We start from the raw sequence: 14,766 nt of genomic DNA, 5'->3' as shown, positions 1-14,766 counted from the left end.
GTTGATGGTTTGGAATAACCCTTTAATTGCCGTATCCCTTAAAACCAAACTGCCAGAGGGTTACTGTAATGTGTGTGCTCGCTGGGCACCGTTTTATCGATGCCACCGGGATGGCGTATGCTGACGGCTTGGGCCCGTCATCGCTGCTCGCAGCTATATTTTAATTATTGCTTTCATACGATTAATCGTCATTAATTGCATCCAAAATAAAAGTTTTTGTTTACATAACATATGTGTGTACACTGTGTATATTTATTATGTGTATATAGAAATATACACACATGCATGTATATAATCAAGAAATGTTTGTTTATACATTTAAAATATTTATATATAATACCAATTGTATTAATATAAATATATACATGGAAATTTCTAAATATATACTGTATGTGTTTGTATTTATATATACATACACATACAGTATATATTTGGAAATCTCCATGTATATATTTATATTAATACAATTAATATTATATATAAATATTTTAAATGTATAAACATAACAGTTTTCTTGAATATATACATACATGTGTGTATATTTCTATATACACAATAAATAATATGTATATTTGTATGTATTTATATATACATAGTAAATATACACAGTATACACACATATATTATGTAAACAATTTTGTTTAGTTTGGATGCGATTAATCGTTTGACAGCACTAATTTTAATTTAAGAACATTTTAATTATCTGCCAAGGCAACATTTCTAATTTTCATTTTTTTTTTTTTTTTTTTTTTTTAAGTTTACATCTAAAATGTTTATTGTATTTCAGCCTAATTACCAAAAGTGGTAATTGAGGTTTTAGTAGATTTAGTTGCCAGTAACAACACTGCTGTGAGAGCAATTTAATAAAAAAAGTGTAAATAGAAATCAATCACTGATCAAAAGGTTACAAAAAAACTGTTGTTGTCATAATCTAATCAGAGGTCAAATTTGAATCACCTAACCTGAATGGGACATACAGCTTATACACAATGTATGATTTTCTTCCTTCATATAAAATGAAGATTATAGATAAATAATCTCTGTGGACCATGAAAGTCAATGGAGACTAGCAGCTGTTTAGTTACCCACATTCTTCAAAATATTTTCTTTTGTGTTCAGCAGAAGAAAGAAATTCTTACAGGTTTGGAACAATTTGAGGGTGAGAAAATGACAATTTTCATTTTTGGGTATTTATTCCTTTAAATATGTACATGCCGTTTAATAGACTCATTAATAGACTAGGCATTATGAGGTCAATAAGCACGCTTTATTTATTTATTATACATGTCAAAACATCAGCAGCAGAGTCAAAGATTATTAAATGAAGACAACTTTCAAGTCAAGATTAATAACTCGATCTACAGTGAATCTTTTTTAACTGAGGGATTTACGGGTAAGATGAGCAGAGGAGAAATGTTACAGCCAACGCCGAAAAATGGAAATAATCTTTCAGTGAAGGTGTGTGTAAAAGAGTGTATGTGTGTGTCAGTAAGAGGGTCAGAGAACGACAGCTTTCCACTGTCCCAGTCCAGCTGAACTCTGATCCTCTGCAGTTTCTCTTTCACTGGGAGGAGAGTTGGTGATTGTGGTGGTTCATGTCCTTTATATTCACCACAGAAATGACCCACCAGCCAGATCCCACTCCTTGAGAATATTTTATTTCTCCTCTGAGAAGATTCGGTCATCACTCCGAGGAACCAGCCTGTACTGTCTCCGACCTCAACGTCCCAGCAGTGAGAGCCAGAGTCAAAGCCCTCTGAGCCCAGAACACACGCAAACATGTCGAATCTCTCTGGATTATCAGGAAGAGTCTGCTCCTCATCGCTGTATCTTACACTGGTCAGATCCTCAGACAGGATGAGATTACAGTGAGCAGTGTTGGGGTCAAAGGTCACAGGAGCTGAAGAGAGAGACACATGAACATGAAATAAAATGACTCTTAACGATGGAGCTCAATTCATTGTGTGCTTTTCTCACTGTAATCAACAGTTTTCTGCATCTTCTGTAACACGGTAAACTTCAGGTTGCTCAGGTGTTTTGGCACATTGATCAGAACTCCAGAAATGTCCTCCGGATCCGGTGCTTTACACTCGGAAACTCTGGAAAAACAGCCGGTATACAGTGATGCTGTGGGTTTGAGTTCAGAACAACAGAAGAGAAACAAAACAAACCTTTTCAAAGTGGCATCATAGTTCTGTAAAAAAAAGAAGAAGAAATGTAGGTTATGCAACAAGACTAAATTAGAATATTTGAAAATTATAAATTTGTATTAATCTCCATTATAATGAAAATGGAGTCATTTCTATATATTAAAAAACAAAAAAACTTCTTCATACCTGTAGGAAAAAAGCATCTTCAGCTTTCATCTCTTCCTCTACAGCTGCGATTGTGACAGAAAGAGATGACATCTCTTTGCTCATTTTCTCAATCTTCTTCCTTAGTATCTGGCTCTTTTGCTCTTCTTCCTCTCTCAGCGCTTTTTTCCTGGCTGCTTCTTCATTACACAAACTTTTGCGAAGCTTCACAAACTCCTCCATGATCCGTTCCTCGGTGTATTGAGCCTGAAACTGAAAACTAATGTATGTCTATATTCTATATACACATAAACACAGTATACACACACATTTTACAATGCACAAGTGCTTCACTGCTTTCAAACTTTAATAAAACCTTACCTTAATATGTTCTGCAGTTTGAAGCGAAGTCTTGTGAAATTCCTGAAATATTCTCAACTTCACCTGCAATGGTTTCAATGCAGTTTTGAGTTTCTCCTGGAATAAATCAACAGAAGGGGTTAACATAAAATGACCTGTTACCAGCTCCTGTACATCTAATAAATTAAACATACTTCTTTCAGATGATTTTTTTGCACGTTTTAATATAGTTATACTACATTTAGTATGTATTCCATCACGCTTTCATACTTAACATTTCTTCCACCTGGTTACTGAGGTAAATTACATTCTGCTCAACCGCTTAACCCTAAAAGAGGATACAAACATTTGAGAAGCTGTGGGGAGAACCAGTGACAGTGTAGGTCTTATTTCTTGGTTTCATTTTGAAAGGGTGTTTGTTGTGAATATTTGGATGAGGTGACGTTTGTTTCTACATTATTTGTTTTTAGCTCGCAGGAAACATTTAAAACTACATGGCCGCCTGTAGTGGGAAATCTACTCACCCCCAATAAAAGTTGATCTAGTTCACAAATTTACATGTTGGAGGGGACTCATCTATTTAAAAAGTTGTTATTCAGCATTAGCTTAGCTTTACATTGAAATTTTATGAATTAAATGCTTACATTTTTTTTGTAATCAGTCCCTAAATGTTTGTATCTCAGGGGATACATTGCCCTTTTAGGGGTATAAATCAAGATATAAAAACATACATAGACTGTGATTTGGTGGCTTGTGTTTTAAAAAATCAGACCTTTTTGTAATCTTGACAAAAAACATATCCTCCTGAGACCCAGCTCTGGAGTTTTTGCCTCTGTAGTGGGTATTCTATTTCAGTGAATTTCTCTGAGACCTCACGTCACAGTTGTAAGTCTGGATGTCCTGTACAGAGCACATTCAGGGCTTTACAGAGATACTAAATGATTGGGCGTTTCACCAGGACCACACCCTCTCCTAGGTCTTTAAAGATGGCTAAATTTTATTCAATTATGGAAATATAATTATATTTTGTAATTGTCATTTAAATAATTTTCTAATTGTTTGTCATAAAGCAACATCTCAGGAAAATGTTCAAATTCAAATATGACTTCCTGTTATGAAACAGGACATCATTTCATACATGTCCACTGTGGAGGACACCAGGACTAAAAGCATGCTTATTACACATCTTGGGAGGCATAACAATTGAATAGGAAAATAAATTATATATCTATTTTGTTATGAAATATTAGATATTATTATGAAAATCTGGCCAGTTATTACTCCCATTATGACAATTATTTTTTCAACATGCTGTCCCAACAGCAACCCATTAATATGCAAATTAGATACAGTATAGATACACTGTGTTTAAAGGGAAAACCAGTTTATGGACATTTTTACACACATATTGCATAAAACAAAATGGTATATCAAATCATTTTGTTATATATTTTATAACATAGTTTTATAACATCCTTAAAGTTTAGAAGAAAAAATCCTGAAACCTAAAAATGTATTGGTGATTTAAAAAAACAAAATCCCATTGTTTTTGCCTTTTTGATGTCTATTCATGCCATTTTATTTTTAGAAAAACGTAGTCCTAGTGTCATCTACAGAGGACATAGAATAAAACATGAATAAAATATAATTTTTCAAAAATTTTAATTTTCCATTTTTTTCTAATGCTCTAAACAATGTAATGACATGAAAAAAATACTAAATTCACAAAGCTATTTTTTTTGGGGGGGGGGGGGGGGGGGTCTCAGGAGGATATCATTGGAAAGATGACAGTCAAGGTTCCAGTTTAGGTAACTGTTTTGTAATAGAAGTGATATTGTGACAGAAAATTATTGATTTGTGACAGAAAACTGCATAGAAAAAAAAATAAAAATCAATAGAGTTTGGGTGTAACCCAGTGTTATTTTTGGTATAGTGCCTAAACAAAATCTCACAGGAACCACAATTGTTGTGATATCAACTTCAAATCTGGAACACAACTTGGTTAGACATACGGCTTTGATTTGATAGAAATTTTAGAGTTCAACATATTTGATAAATTACTTATTTTATATAAAATAAAAAATTGTATACTACATTATCTTTATTGTAAACTTAAACTTCTATAACTTTTTTATACTTCCGCTTTTTTAAATGCTTTCACCTCTGCAATAATCTGCAATGTGTCTTCTTTAAAAAGAGTCTGTATTCCAAAGCGTTCAGGAATCACAACCATGTTGTAAAAAGCATTGATAAACAAGTGTTCTGCCTTCAGTGAATGTATACCCCCAAAGGAACGACGTATCCTGGGGATACAAACATTAAAATAAAAAACAAGTCAAATTAAAAAAAAAAAAATCATGAAATTGTATTATTTGAGTTCCAATAAGATGGAAAATATAAATAAATAAATGTTCTGATGTCTCTTTATGGTTTTGCCCTTTTTATGATTAAATAACCGATTCCCTGTAAACCCTGATGAAGAGCTGACTAGCCTTAGCCGCGGCGCCGTCAGTGACCTGTGCTGAGCTGGATCTACTGTTTCTGTCTTCATCATTTGCTGCGCTGTCCATCACTTCTCGTCTTCTCTTCACCTCCATTGAAGGCGTTGACTCCGCACATCGTTTCTCTCTCATTTTCCTCCACGTATCTTTAATAAGCCATTTTATTCGTTCTGCGTCTTTGGACACGCGATCGTACCTCAGCAACAGAGTCCTGCAGACGCCGCAGACGGCCCGAGTCGTGTCCTGAAGTTTGCCGACTAACTCCTCCAGCACGACCGCGCACTCCGCTTTGTTTTCAGACTTGTGTCCGTGAAACAGTCGGTGCTTGTTACATTTGGATGGATAGAATTCCCTACCACAGAGCAAACAGTCATTTTCGACTTTCTTCGGCTTGGTCTGTACAACGTTTCGCGGAGACTCCTGTGCCATTATTATCATCATCGATTTCAGATTTACCCGCCCCTAAAAACGAACTGTAGTTTCAACAGCGAACTGTGATTGGTCACATTACACGTCAGTCACGTGATTTCTTCCGGTCTAAGTGGGCGGGCGGTTCTTGGCCAGTATGAGAACATTGCGCATGCGCTGCCTTTCTGTCCCTCAGCGAAGATATATCCTTTAGTATTCAAATTGCTTACTGAAATTGCTTTAGGAATTGAAGTTTAGTTTTATTTGTATACACACACACACACACACACACAAACGCACACACACACAAACCCGATTCCAAAAAAGTTGGGACACTGTTCAAATTGTTAATAAAAACAGAATGCAATCATGTGGAAGTTTCAAATTTCAATATTTTATTTAGAATACAACATAAATGACATATTACATGTTTAAACTGAGAAAATGTATAATTTTAAGGGAAAAATAAGTTTATTTAAAATTTCATGGCATCAACACATCTCAAAAAAGTTGGGACAAGGCCATGTTTACCACTGTGTGGCATCCCCTCTTCTTTTTATAACAGTCTGCAAACGTCTGGGGACTGAGGAGACAAGTTGCTCAAGTTTAGGAATAGGAATGTTGTCCCATTCTTGTCTAATACAGGCTTCTAGTTGCTCAACTGTCTTAGGTCTTCTTTGTCGCATCTTCCTCTTTATGATGCGCCAAATGTTTTCTATGGGTGAAAGATCTGGACTGCAGGCTGGCCATTTCAGTACCCGGATCCTCCTCCTACGCAGCCATGATGTTGTAATTGATGCAGTATGTGGTCTGGCATTGTCATGTTGGAAAATGCAAGGTCTTCCCTGAAAGAGACAACGTCTGGATGGGAGCATATGTTGTTCTAGAACTTGGATATACCTTTCAGCATTGATGGTGCCTTTCCAGATGTGTAAGCTGCCCATGCCACACGCACTCATGCAACCCCATACCATCAGAGGTGCAGGCTTCTGAACTGAGCGCTAACAACTTGGGTTGTCCTTGTCCTCTTTAGTCCGGATGACATGGCGTCCCAATTTTCCAAAAAGAACTTAAAATTTTGATTCGTCTGACCACAGAACAGTTTTCCACTTTGCCACAGTCCATTTTAAATAAGCCTTGGCCCAGAGAAAACGCCTGCGCTTCTGGATCATGTTTTTTGATAGAGTTTTAGCTGGCAACGGCGAATGGCACGGTGGATTGTGTTCACCGACAATGTTTTCTGGAAGTATTCCTGAGCCCATGCTGTGATTTCCATTACAGTAGCATTCCTGTATGTGATGCAGTGCCGTCTAAGGGCCCGAAGATCACGGGCATCCAGTATGGTTTTCCAGCCTTGACCCTTACACACAGAGATTGTTCCAGATTCTCTGAATCTTTGGATGATATTATGCACTGTAGATGATGATAACTTCAAACTCTTTGCAATTTTTCTCTGAGAAACTCCTTTCTGATATTGCTCCACTATTTTTCGCCGCAGCATTGGGGGAATTGGTGATCCTCTTGCCATCTTGACTTCTGAGAGACACTGCCACTCTGAGAGGCTCTTTTTATACCCAATCATGTTGCCAATTGACCTAATAAGTTGCAAATTGGTCCTCCAGCTGTTCCTTATATGTACATTTAACTTTTCCGGCCTCTTATTGCTACCTGTCCCAACTTTTTTGGAATGTGTATCTCTCATGAAATCCAAAATGAGCCAATATTTGGCATGACATTTCAAAATGTCTCACTTTCAACATTTGATATGTTATCTATATTCTATTGTGAATAAAATATAAGTTTATGAGATTTGGAAATGATTGAATTCCTTTGTTATTCTTTTTTGGAATCGGGTTTGTATATATATATAATATCCAAAATATCCAACGACAAAGCTTTATCCCAGCATTATCATTTGAGATACTATTCGTTTTTATTAATATTTTAAAAGCTTTTGCTTTTATATTTTCCATTGTCATTTCATAATTTTAGTAACTTTTTTTTTTGGTCATTTGTAGTAATTTATTTTAAATATCTATACACACACTTACAGTTCAGTTTTAGTTATTTTAGTACATCAAGTTAAAAATGAGAAATGTTGCTTTGGCAACTATTTGAAATAATAAGTTTTTATAGTTTATTTCAAGAAAACAATGTTTTTCATGGTTTGGGACATTTAAAAATGACACTCTCTTAAAACTGACTATCTGGATTATGTAAAGATATTAATGTTACTGTCATGCGATGGTGATAATGTGGATATTTATCTTAGAATGTTAATATTAAACTAAATACGTACGTGTTTTTCTCAGCAAGGAGATGAATATTGAAAGGAACACTTCTTGTATTCACTGCACATATAGACCATTCTCACACCTTTGCCACTTGAATGAAAAAAGGTTTTAAAACAAGTTAAAATTAGGAAATAACTGCAATTTTTTATTTTAAGTTATTGAAACTGGAAATGTACATCAATTCATAACCTTAATAGACACAAACAATTTCACCATTAACTTGACTCTATTACAGTCATTTTTACAGGTAAGATGAGCAGAGGAGAAATGTTACAGCCAACGCCGAAAAATGGAAATAATCTTTCAGTGAAGGTGTGTGTAAAAGAGTGTATGTGTGTGTCAGTAAGAGGGTCAGAGAACGACAGCTTTCCACTGTCCCAGTCCAGCTGAACTCTGATCCTCTGCAGTTTCTCTTTCACTGGGAGGAGAGTTGGTGATTGTGGTGGTTCATGTGCTTTATATTCACCACAGAAATGGCCCACCAGCCAGATCCCACTCCTTGAGAATATTTTATTTCTCCTCTGAGAAGATTCGGTCATCACTCCGAGGAACCAGCCTGTACTGTCTCCGACCTCAACGTCCCAGCAGTGAGAGCCAGAGTCAAAGCCCTCTGAGCCCAGAACACACGCAAACATGTCGAATCTCTCTGGATTATCAGGAAGAGTTTGCTCCTCATCGCTGTATCTTACACTGGTCAGATCCTCAGACAGGATGAGATTACAGTGAGCAGTGTTGGGGTCAAAGGTCACAGGAGCTGAAGAGAGAGACACATGAACATGAAATAAAATGACTCTTAACGATGGAGCTCAATTCATTGTGTGCTTTTCTCACTGTAATCAACAGTTTTCTGCATCTTCTGTAACACGGTAAACTTCAGGTTGCTCAGGTGTTTTGGCACATTGATCAGAACTCCAGAAATGTCCTCCGGATCCGGTGCTTTACACTCGGAAACTCTGGAAAAACAACCGGTATACAGTGATGCTGTGGGTTTGAGTTCAGAACAACAGAAGAGAAACAAAACAAACCTTTTCAAAGTGGCATCATAGTTCAACAGAACAACACTTAAGTTAATTTTCAAAAACAACTTAGCATTTGTCTCCAGTATATTGATTCTGCTGTACGTAAACGGACATGCTTCATACTTGTAGGAATAAAGCATCTTCAGCCTTCATCTCCTCCTCTACAGCTCTGGTAGTGTCTGAAAGAGAGGCTCTGTGTTCATTTTCTCAATATTCTCATTCACTGTCCGACTCTAATGCTGTTCTTCCTTCCTCAGTTTAGTTATCCTTACTGACTCTTCAACACGTAGAAACTGGTGAAGTTTCTCAAACTCCTCCTTAATCTGCCTCTCTATGTGCTGGGCCTGAAACCGATACAAAATGACTTTTAGACTCATTTATAATGCAACACTACACTCTATCCACATTATTTTTAATGCAAGTGTGTCCGCAGCCATTATTAACTTGAATGAAAGCTTCCAGATATTTTAACTGTACAAAATCAGTTCATCATGCTGCTTGATACTGCAAACTATTTCATATCATATTAATTTATTATCATAATCATAAACACATTGGTTTGAGGTGCAAATAAAACTTCTATTTAGGGGTTGGCAATATGGAAAAATATCTTGATCCACAATTTTATCAATGTCTTTTTCAAATTACTGAGCAGTCAAATTAATTTCCCCATTATTTGTTTGCCAACAAATTCCTCCAACACGACCGCTTTGTCCGCAAACTTATGTCCATGAAACAGTCTGTATTTATTATATCTGGATGGATTGAAACTGTGATCACAGAGTCCACACACATTTGCTGCTGTTTTAATGGGTGTTGTCTGAGACTCCTGTGCCGTGATTTGAACGATCTGCCTGCATACTCTTCTTCTTTGTTGTTACTGAAGTGGAGTATTATCGCCGCCTACTGTACACCTTATGAATCTCACATGTCGTCCTCAAGGGGGCGCTTTAAGCCGCATTCAAATCTCAAATCTTCAAGGGTTAATTAACCCAAAAATGTAAATTAGCCCATGCTTTACTCACCCTCAAGGCATCCTAGATATGACTTTCTTCTTTCAGACGAATCCAATCGGAGTTATATTAAAAAACTGTCCTGGCTCTTTTCAGCTTTATAATGGCAGTGGGTGGGTGTTTTTTTTTTCAGCAGTCCAAAAGAAGTCCAATAAAGTGCATCCATCCATATTAAAACGTGCCTCACACAATATTTATTCAAATAGGAAATGAAAAGAAACCAATTTGCATTGGCTTTCTCAGTGCATTTACTCAAGGATTTAGTGACTAAACAGAAGTGTGTGTAGGCTACTTGATGGACTTTTTAATTTCCAGAATCACATTTTGGCATATAAAGAACAACACAATGCAATTATTTATTTTATTAGGAAAATTCCATATACATACAAAAAAGTAAAAATTCTAGCCTAAGAAAACTAATTTCTTCCATTTTATAAATGCCTTAAACATAAACCTTTTGGAACAAACTAAAAATCAAAAAGCACCGAGATGTATTAACTTTTTTTGTCTGGTAGCTAATGTGGTTATGTAATACCCCTGGTTCTTGTGGCATTGAATAATAATAAAAAATGTAAATAAATAAATACAAATTTAGGAAACATTTATTTTTCCTGTGACATTTCAGATGTGCATTCAAGTTGTAATAAAATAAATGAATAAAAATAAAATAAGGAAACATTTATTTTTCCTGACATTTCTGATGTGTATTCAAGTTATTAAACTGGGAAAAGTCCACCAAGACAAACTTTGAATATTGGTTTGACAGACCTTGCCTGAGGTTTAAAGTAGTTTTAAAAGCTTAGGTTTGAAGGTTATAGGACCGAGATGTGCTCAAGGGGAAGGTTTTAAAGGAGTGCTGCACAGCAGGAATCTGTGTTTGCTCGAATGTTTTAGAAATGTTATAACCCTGGCCTGGAAGGACATCTCTTACATCCCTGTACCCAGAAATCCATGTGCAAAATCTTTGAATGCCATTTGACCCATAGGTCTTACATCAGTTCTCCTTAAATGCATGGGGCCTCTACAGTATATGTAAAGAATTTTAATCTGAAAAAGGTGAATTTATGGACGCCGTGGATTTTGATTATCAAGCTAACCTATGCTGGATAACATCCGATAGCATTTGAACAAAACTAACTTTTCTGCCTTTAATACAGTCCAACCCCAAAGTACCTACTACTTGATGTAAATGTGAACAGCAGGCTAGTCCTTTGCATCAAAGTACTGCTTCAGCAAGACCGTATGAACAGCACCTCATCCGACCGGCGCTCCTCAGGGATGTGTGCTGCTGCATCTCCCCTGTTATATCATGTTAATATATAGCAGTCAAGTGCAGTGTAACAACAGTGACCTGCTCCTTTCAAGTGTTGTGCTGATGATACAGCTTTGGTTGCTTGCTAGAAGGATGTAAATAGTCTATTTCCGGTATTCTGACAGCCGTGTCTTCAGGTTTGATAACAGCTCCCTACACATTAATATCACCAAGACGAAGGAGCCATGATTAGAAAGTTACGCTCGAGCTGGCAGCACAGGATGTGAAGAAGGTCACCAGCTTTAAATATCTCTGCACTATAATAGACAGTAACTTTCACAGCAACACTGACTACATCCACAAGACGTCAAGGCAAAAAAAAAAAAGAAAAAGAAAAAAGTTTATGTTGGAAAATAACACTGGACAACAAAATTATATAAATCCTGGCAAAACTTTACTATAAAAGGATCACATCATTATCATTAGTTAATCATTATATATCAGAAACTAACAGCTAATGTTATAAATATATATATATATATATATATATATATATATATATATATATTACATTTGTACTATTTCAAGTTTATATATAAATTAATACATATTATTATAAATTAACATCACTTAATATATCATGAAGCAATATGAATTGACAGTGAACAATAGCATTTTTATAAATTAACATTAAAGGAATAGTCCATAGTTCCGGCTAAAATACAAGTCCTCTATCTATAATATTGCTGTCTCCAGTGAAAAGTTTGTCTTGACTGAAGACAAACTTTTTTTTTTTTGCATTTTGTTGTTAAAACACCTTGATATATTTGTTTCTTACAAATATAGCTTTTCACAAGACGTTCATTGATTAACTGTAGTCATCTGAATTTTTCTAATGATTTTAGAATAATAATTTTCCATAATGTTTGGACTCTCATTCAGACGGCACTCATTCACTGCACAGGATCCATTGATGAGCAAGTGATGCAATGTTACATTTCTCCAAATCTATTCTGAAGAAGAAGCAAACTCATCTACATCTTAAATGGTCTGAGGGTGAGAATTTTTTTTGTAAATTTTCATTTTTGGGTGAACTATTCCTTTAACCTAAATAATAACTGCTGTAGAAGTATTGTTCATTGTTAATAAATAAGATGTACTGTAAAGTGTTGCATTGGCAGTAATTATTCTCAAGTTATTGTGATGTCATTTTACTATTTTAAGTATTGTTTTTAATTATGTCCATATGTCTATTTATGTTCAATAATTACATAAAGTCTTTTTATGTAAAATATTTATTAATGGTATCTGTCTACATGCTATTTTCAAAGACACATTTCCATTGTACAACAAATCCAAAGGATTATGAAGCATAAAATAGAATCTTTTTAGATGTCACAGTCTGTAGTAATACAGAAATAAGTGCATATATTAGATGTTGTTTTTCTCTTTTATTTAAAGAGGTGCATTCATATGCATCTGATATGAAAATATTCTTTGCTTATTCAACTGTAGTATCCAGTATGTGGCATTTTGTTCAAAAGCATAATTGAAATATTCAGTTTTAGCAACTCACCTAGAACCTAAAACTTTGTGTTTGTTTTTCAAATAAGTGTCTTATACAGACAACCCACTGTGAGAGAATTCACATCAGGCCCGACACACCTCTTCACACACAATCATGTAGGTATTGGTGGTTTACGTGGGCCTGTCCATAGGTGTAATGGATTTTATACTGTACAAACTGTATATTCTATCACGCTACACCAAACCTACACCTAAACCTACTCCTTACAGAAAACTTTGCGCATTTTTAGATTTTCAAAAAAACACAATTCATGTTTTTTAGCCTTTTGAATTACGAGGACATATAGGCAGTGTCCTCATAAACCACTTTCACATTGTAATACCTGTCATTATACAAGTTTGTGTCCCCGTAAACCACCCAAACCAGTGCACTCCACACACACACACACACACACACACGTACGTGCACAAAATTTCACCGACCAGCTTATAGTGGTTTGTGACTTTACTGTACACAGTGAGAAACAATATAAAAAGAAAAATGATTGTGCCTCTGGAGAGATCACACATCTCTCTGTGATAGCTGTTGTTCATAATACAGTAAATATTCAAATCAGGATACACAACTAGTCTCTATGCATACTCAAGAGGTAAACATTCATACATAATTCTAATTATTTTTTATAAACAATTTTTTTGCAACTGAATTTTGAAAAAAAAAGAACAAAGAAAAACAGGAGAAAAGAAATTACAGGAATCGTTTCAGATTTTTTTTTTTTTCTTTTTTTTTATAAAGTTAGACCTCTTTTTACTGTCAAACCTCTTGGTTCTGATTCTAGCTTTGTGTTTTTCCCCCTTAGAGTCAGTACATGCTGCCATAAGTGAAACCCCCTAGATCAGGAAAACCTCTAGACAAGATACAACAAATACATGTTGACTTTGGGCATTTATTAAATCATATGGTATGTTATCAAGCAGAGTTATTTGACACTCTATACTAGAATGCGAGTATACAGGCCTGTGTTCCTCTGTGAAACATGCCAGCATGTATCTGAGTCACACAGCAGCTAGAGGAGAAAAACACAAGCATGTAACCAGTGTGTTAAGACGTCAGACTGAGAGTTAAACACATTAGAAATGTGAAAGAAGATGAAAAGGTCTGCCTGTGGATCAAAAGTCCTAGACTATGAACATAAATAAAAAAAATACAAACAAAAATGCAGTTGATTATTGTTTCAGAAGTCAACATAAAACATTTCCTTTTCTCCACAGATGAGAACAACGTAGCAAACTGTATAAAATACCTAAATTCACAGATAAGAGAGTCTCCAGTCCCATTGTCCCATTGACCCTGTGGTATTAGAGAGAATCAGCACTCTTCAGATATAAAAATAGATTTCTCATCATTTAAAATCCCCTTAATATTTGAGAAATGGTGCTGTTCCTCTCGTAAAAGAAGACAGCACCGCTCTCTGATCACCTCTGTCGACCCCTTTAGGCTTTCGTATATTTTGCATAATTTGTAATATATTTCCTTCTTGAAAATTTTGCAATTAAAACCATAAATACATACCTTACATCGGACAACAGAAAGAGGGACGGAACAAAACGCAGTAGCTTCCGAGCAAAACGACAGTAGCTAAAATCAAACGAGGAATATTTCAGTCCATTTCAAAAGAAGGTAGAAAAAGCAAAAAATCGCAAATGTCCATGTCAAACCTAAAAAAAGAGGAAGGGACAAAACGAAAAGCATCAAGCATGAACGAGTAAAAATAGATGACGTGATCAAACCCGACATGGAGACAGGAAGACAGCGGTGCTACAAATATAACGCTAACATCTACACGAGACCCTGTATACCTCCATGTGGTGTGACTTTATATGCTCAGTTCACGCCAACAGATACAGCACTATGACGTCCCTCGCTGCCGGATCAATGCCCAAAAGTAGACGCATATCCTCAGACCCAATAGCATGGACAGAACGATCATTCCGCTCACAGTACGCCACTAACCTCATCGTGTCCTGTGCTGTATGCCAGCTTATTTAGTCCCCCGTGTGCCAGGCGGCCCAAACCCTACGCGTTTCGGATTCTCTG

The 14,766-nt window shown here is 35.8% G+C and overlaps 1 protein-coding gene and 1 pseudogene across 2 annotated transcripts; both read right to left on the bottom strand.

Annotated features, from left to right (window-relative positions):
- Positions 1-1,185: 1,185 nt before the first annotated feature.
- LOC306876918 (nuclear factor 7, brain-like) lies at positions 1,186-5,597 on the bottom strand. The gene is made up of 6 exons (XM_079428370.1): positions 5,147-5,597; positions 2,676-2,771; positions 2,337-2,567; positions 2,172-2,194; positions 1,978-2,099; positions 1,186-1,900 (listed from the first exon to the last, which is right to left on the bottom strand). The coding sequence occupies exons 1-6, from the start codon at positions 5,594-5,596 to the stop codon at positions 1,359-1,361; spliced, it is 1,464 nt and encodes a 487-aa protein (XP_079284496.1). The 5' UTR covers position 5,597; the 3' UTR covers positions 1,186-1,358.
- Positions 5,598-8,072: 2,475 nt separating this feature from the next.
- On the bottom strand, positions 8,073-14,687 carry LOC306877119 (zinc-binding protein A33-like; annotated as a pseudogene). Its single transcript has 4 exons — positions 14,580-14,687; positions 8,979-9,220; positions 8,689-8,810; positions 8,073-8,611 (listed from the first exon to the last, which is right to left on the bottom strand). The product of its transcript is annotated as a zinc-binding protein A33-like (transcript).
- Positions 14,688-14,766: the final 79 nt, after the last annotated feature.

This window comes from Barbus barbus, assembly GCF_936440315.1.
Source record: "Barbus barbus genome assembly, chromosome: 11".
In the NCBI taxonomy this organism is placed as follows: Eukaryota; Metazoa; Chordata; class Actinopteri; order Cypriniformes; family Cyprinidae; genus Barbus; species Barbus barbus.
This window is presented reverse-complemented; position numbering and strand designations above follow the sequence as displayed.

Excerpts from the sequence above, each read along its gene's own strand:
- LOC306876918 (XM_079428370.1), bottom strand. The coding sequence starts at position 5,596 with ATGATGATAATAATGGCACAGGAGTCTCCGCGAAACGTTGTACAGACC. Across the intron at positions 2,772-5,146 it reads CTGACGGCGCCGCGGCTAAG|GAGAAACTCAAAACTGCATT; the intron begins GCTAGTCAGCTC and ends GATTTATTCCAG. Across the intron at positions 2,195-2,336 it reads AAGATGCTTTTTTCCTACAG|AACTATGATGCCACTTTGAA; the intron begins GTATGAAGAAGT and ends TTTTTTTTACAG.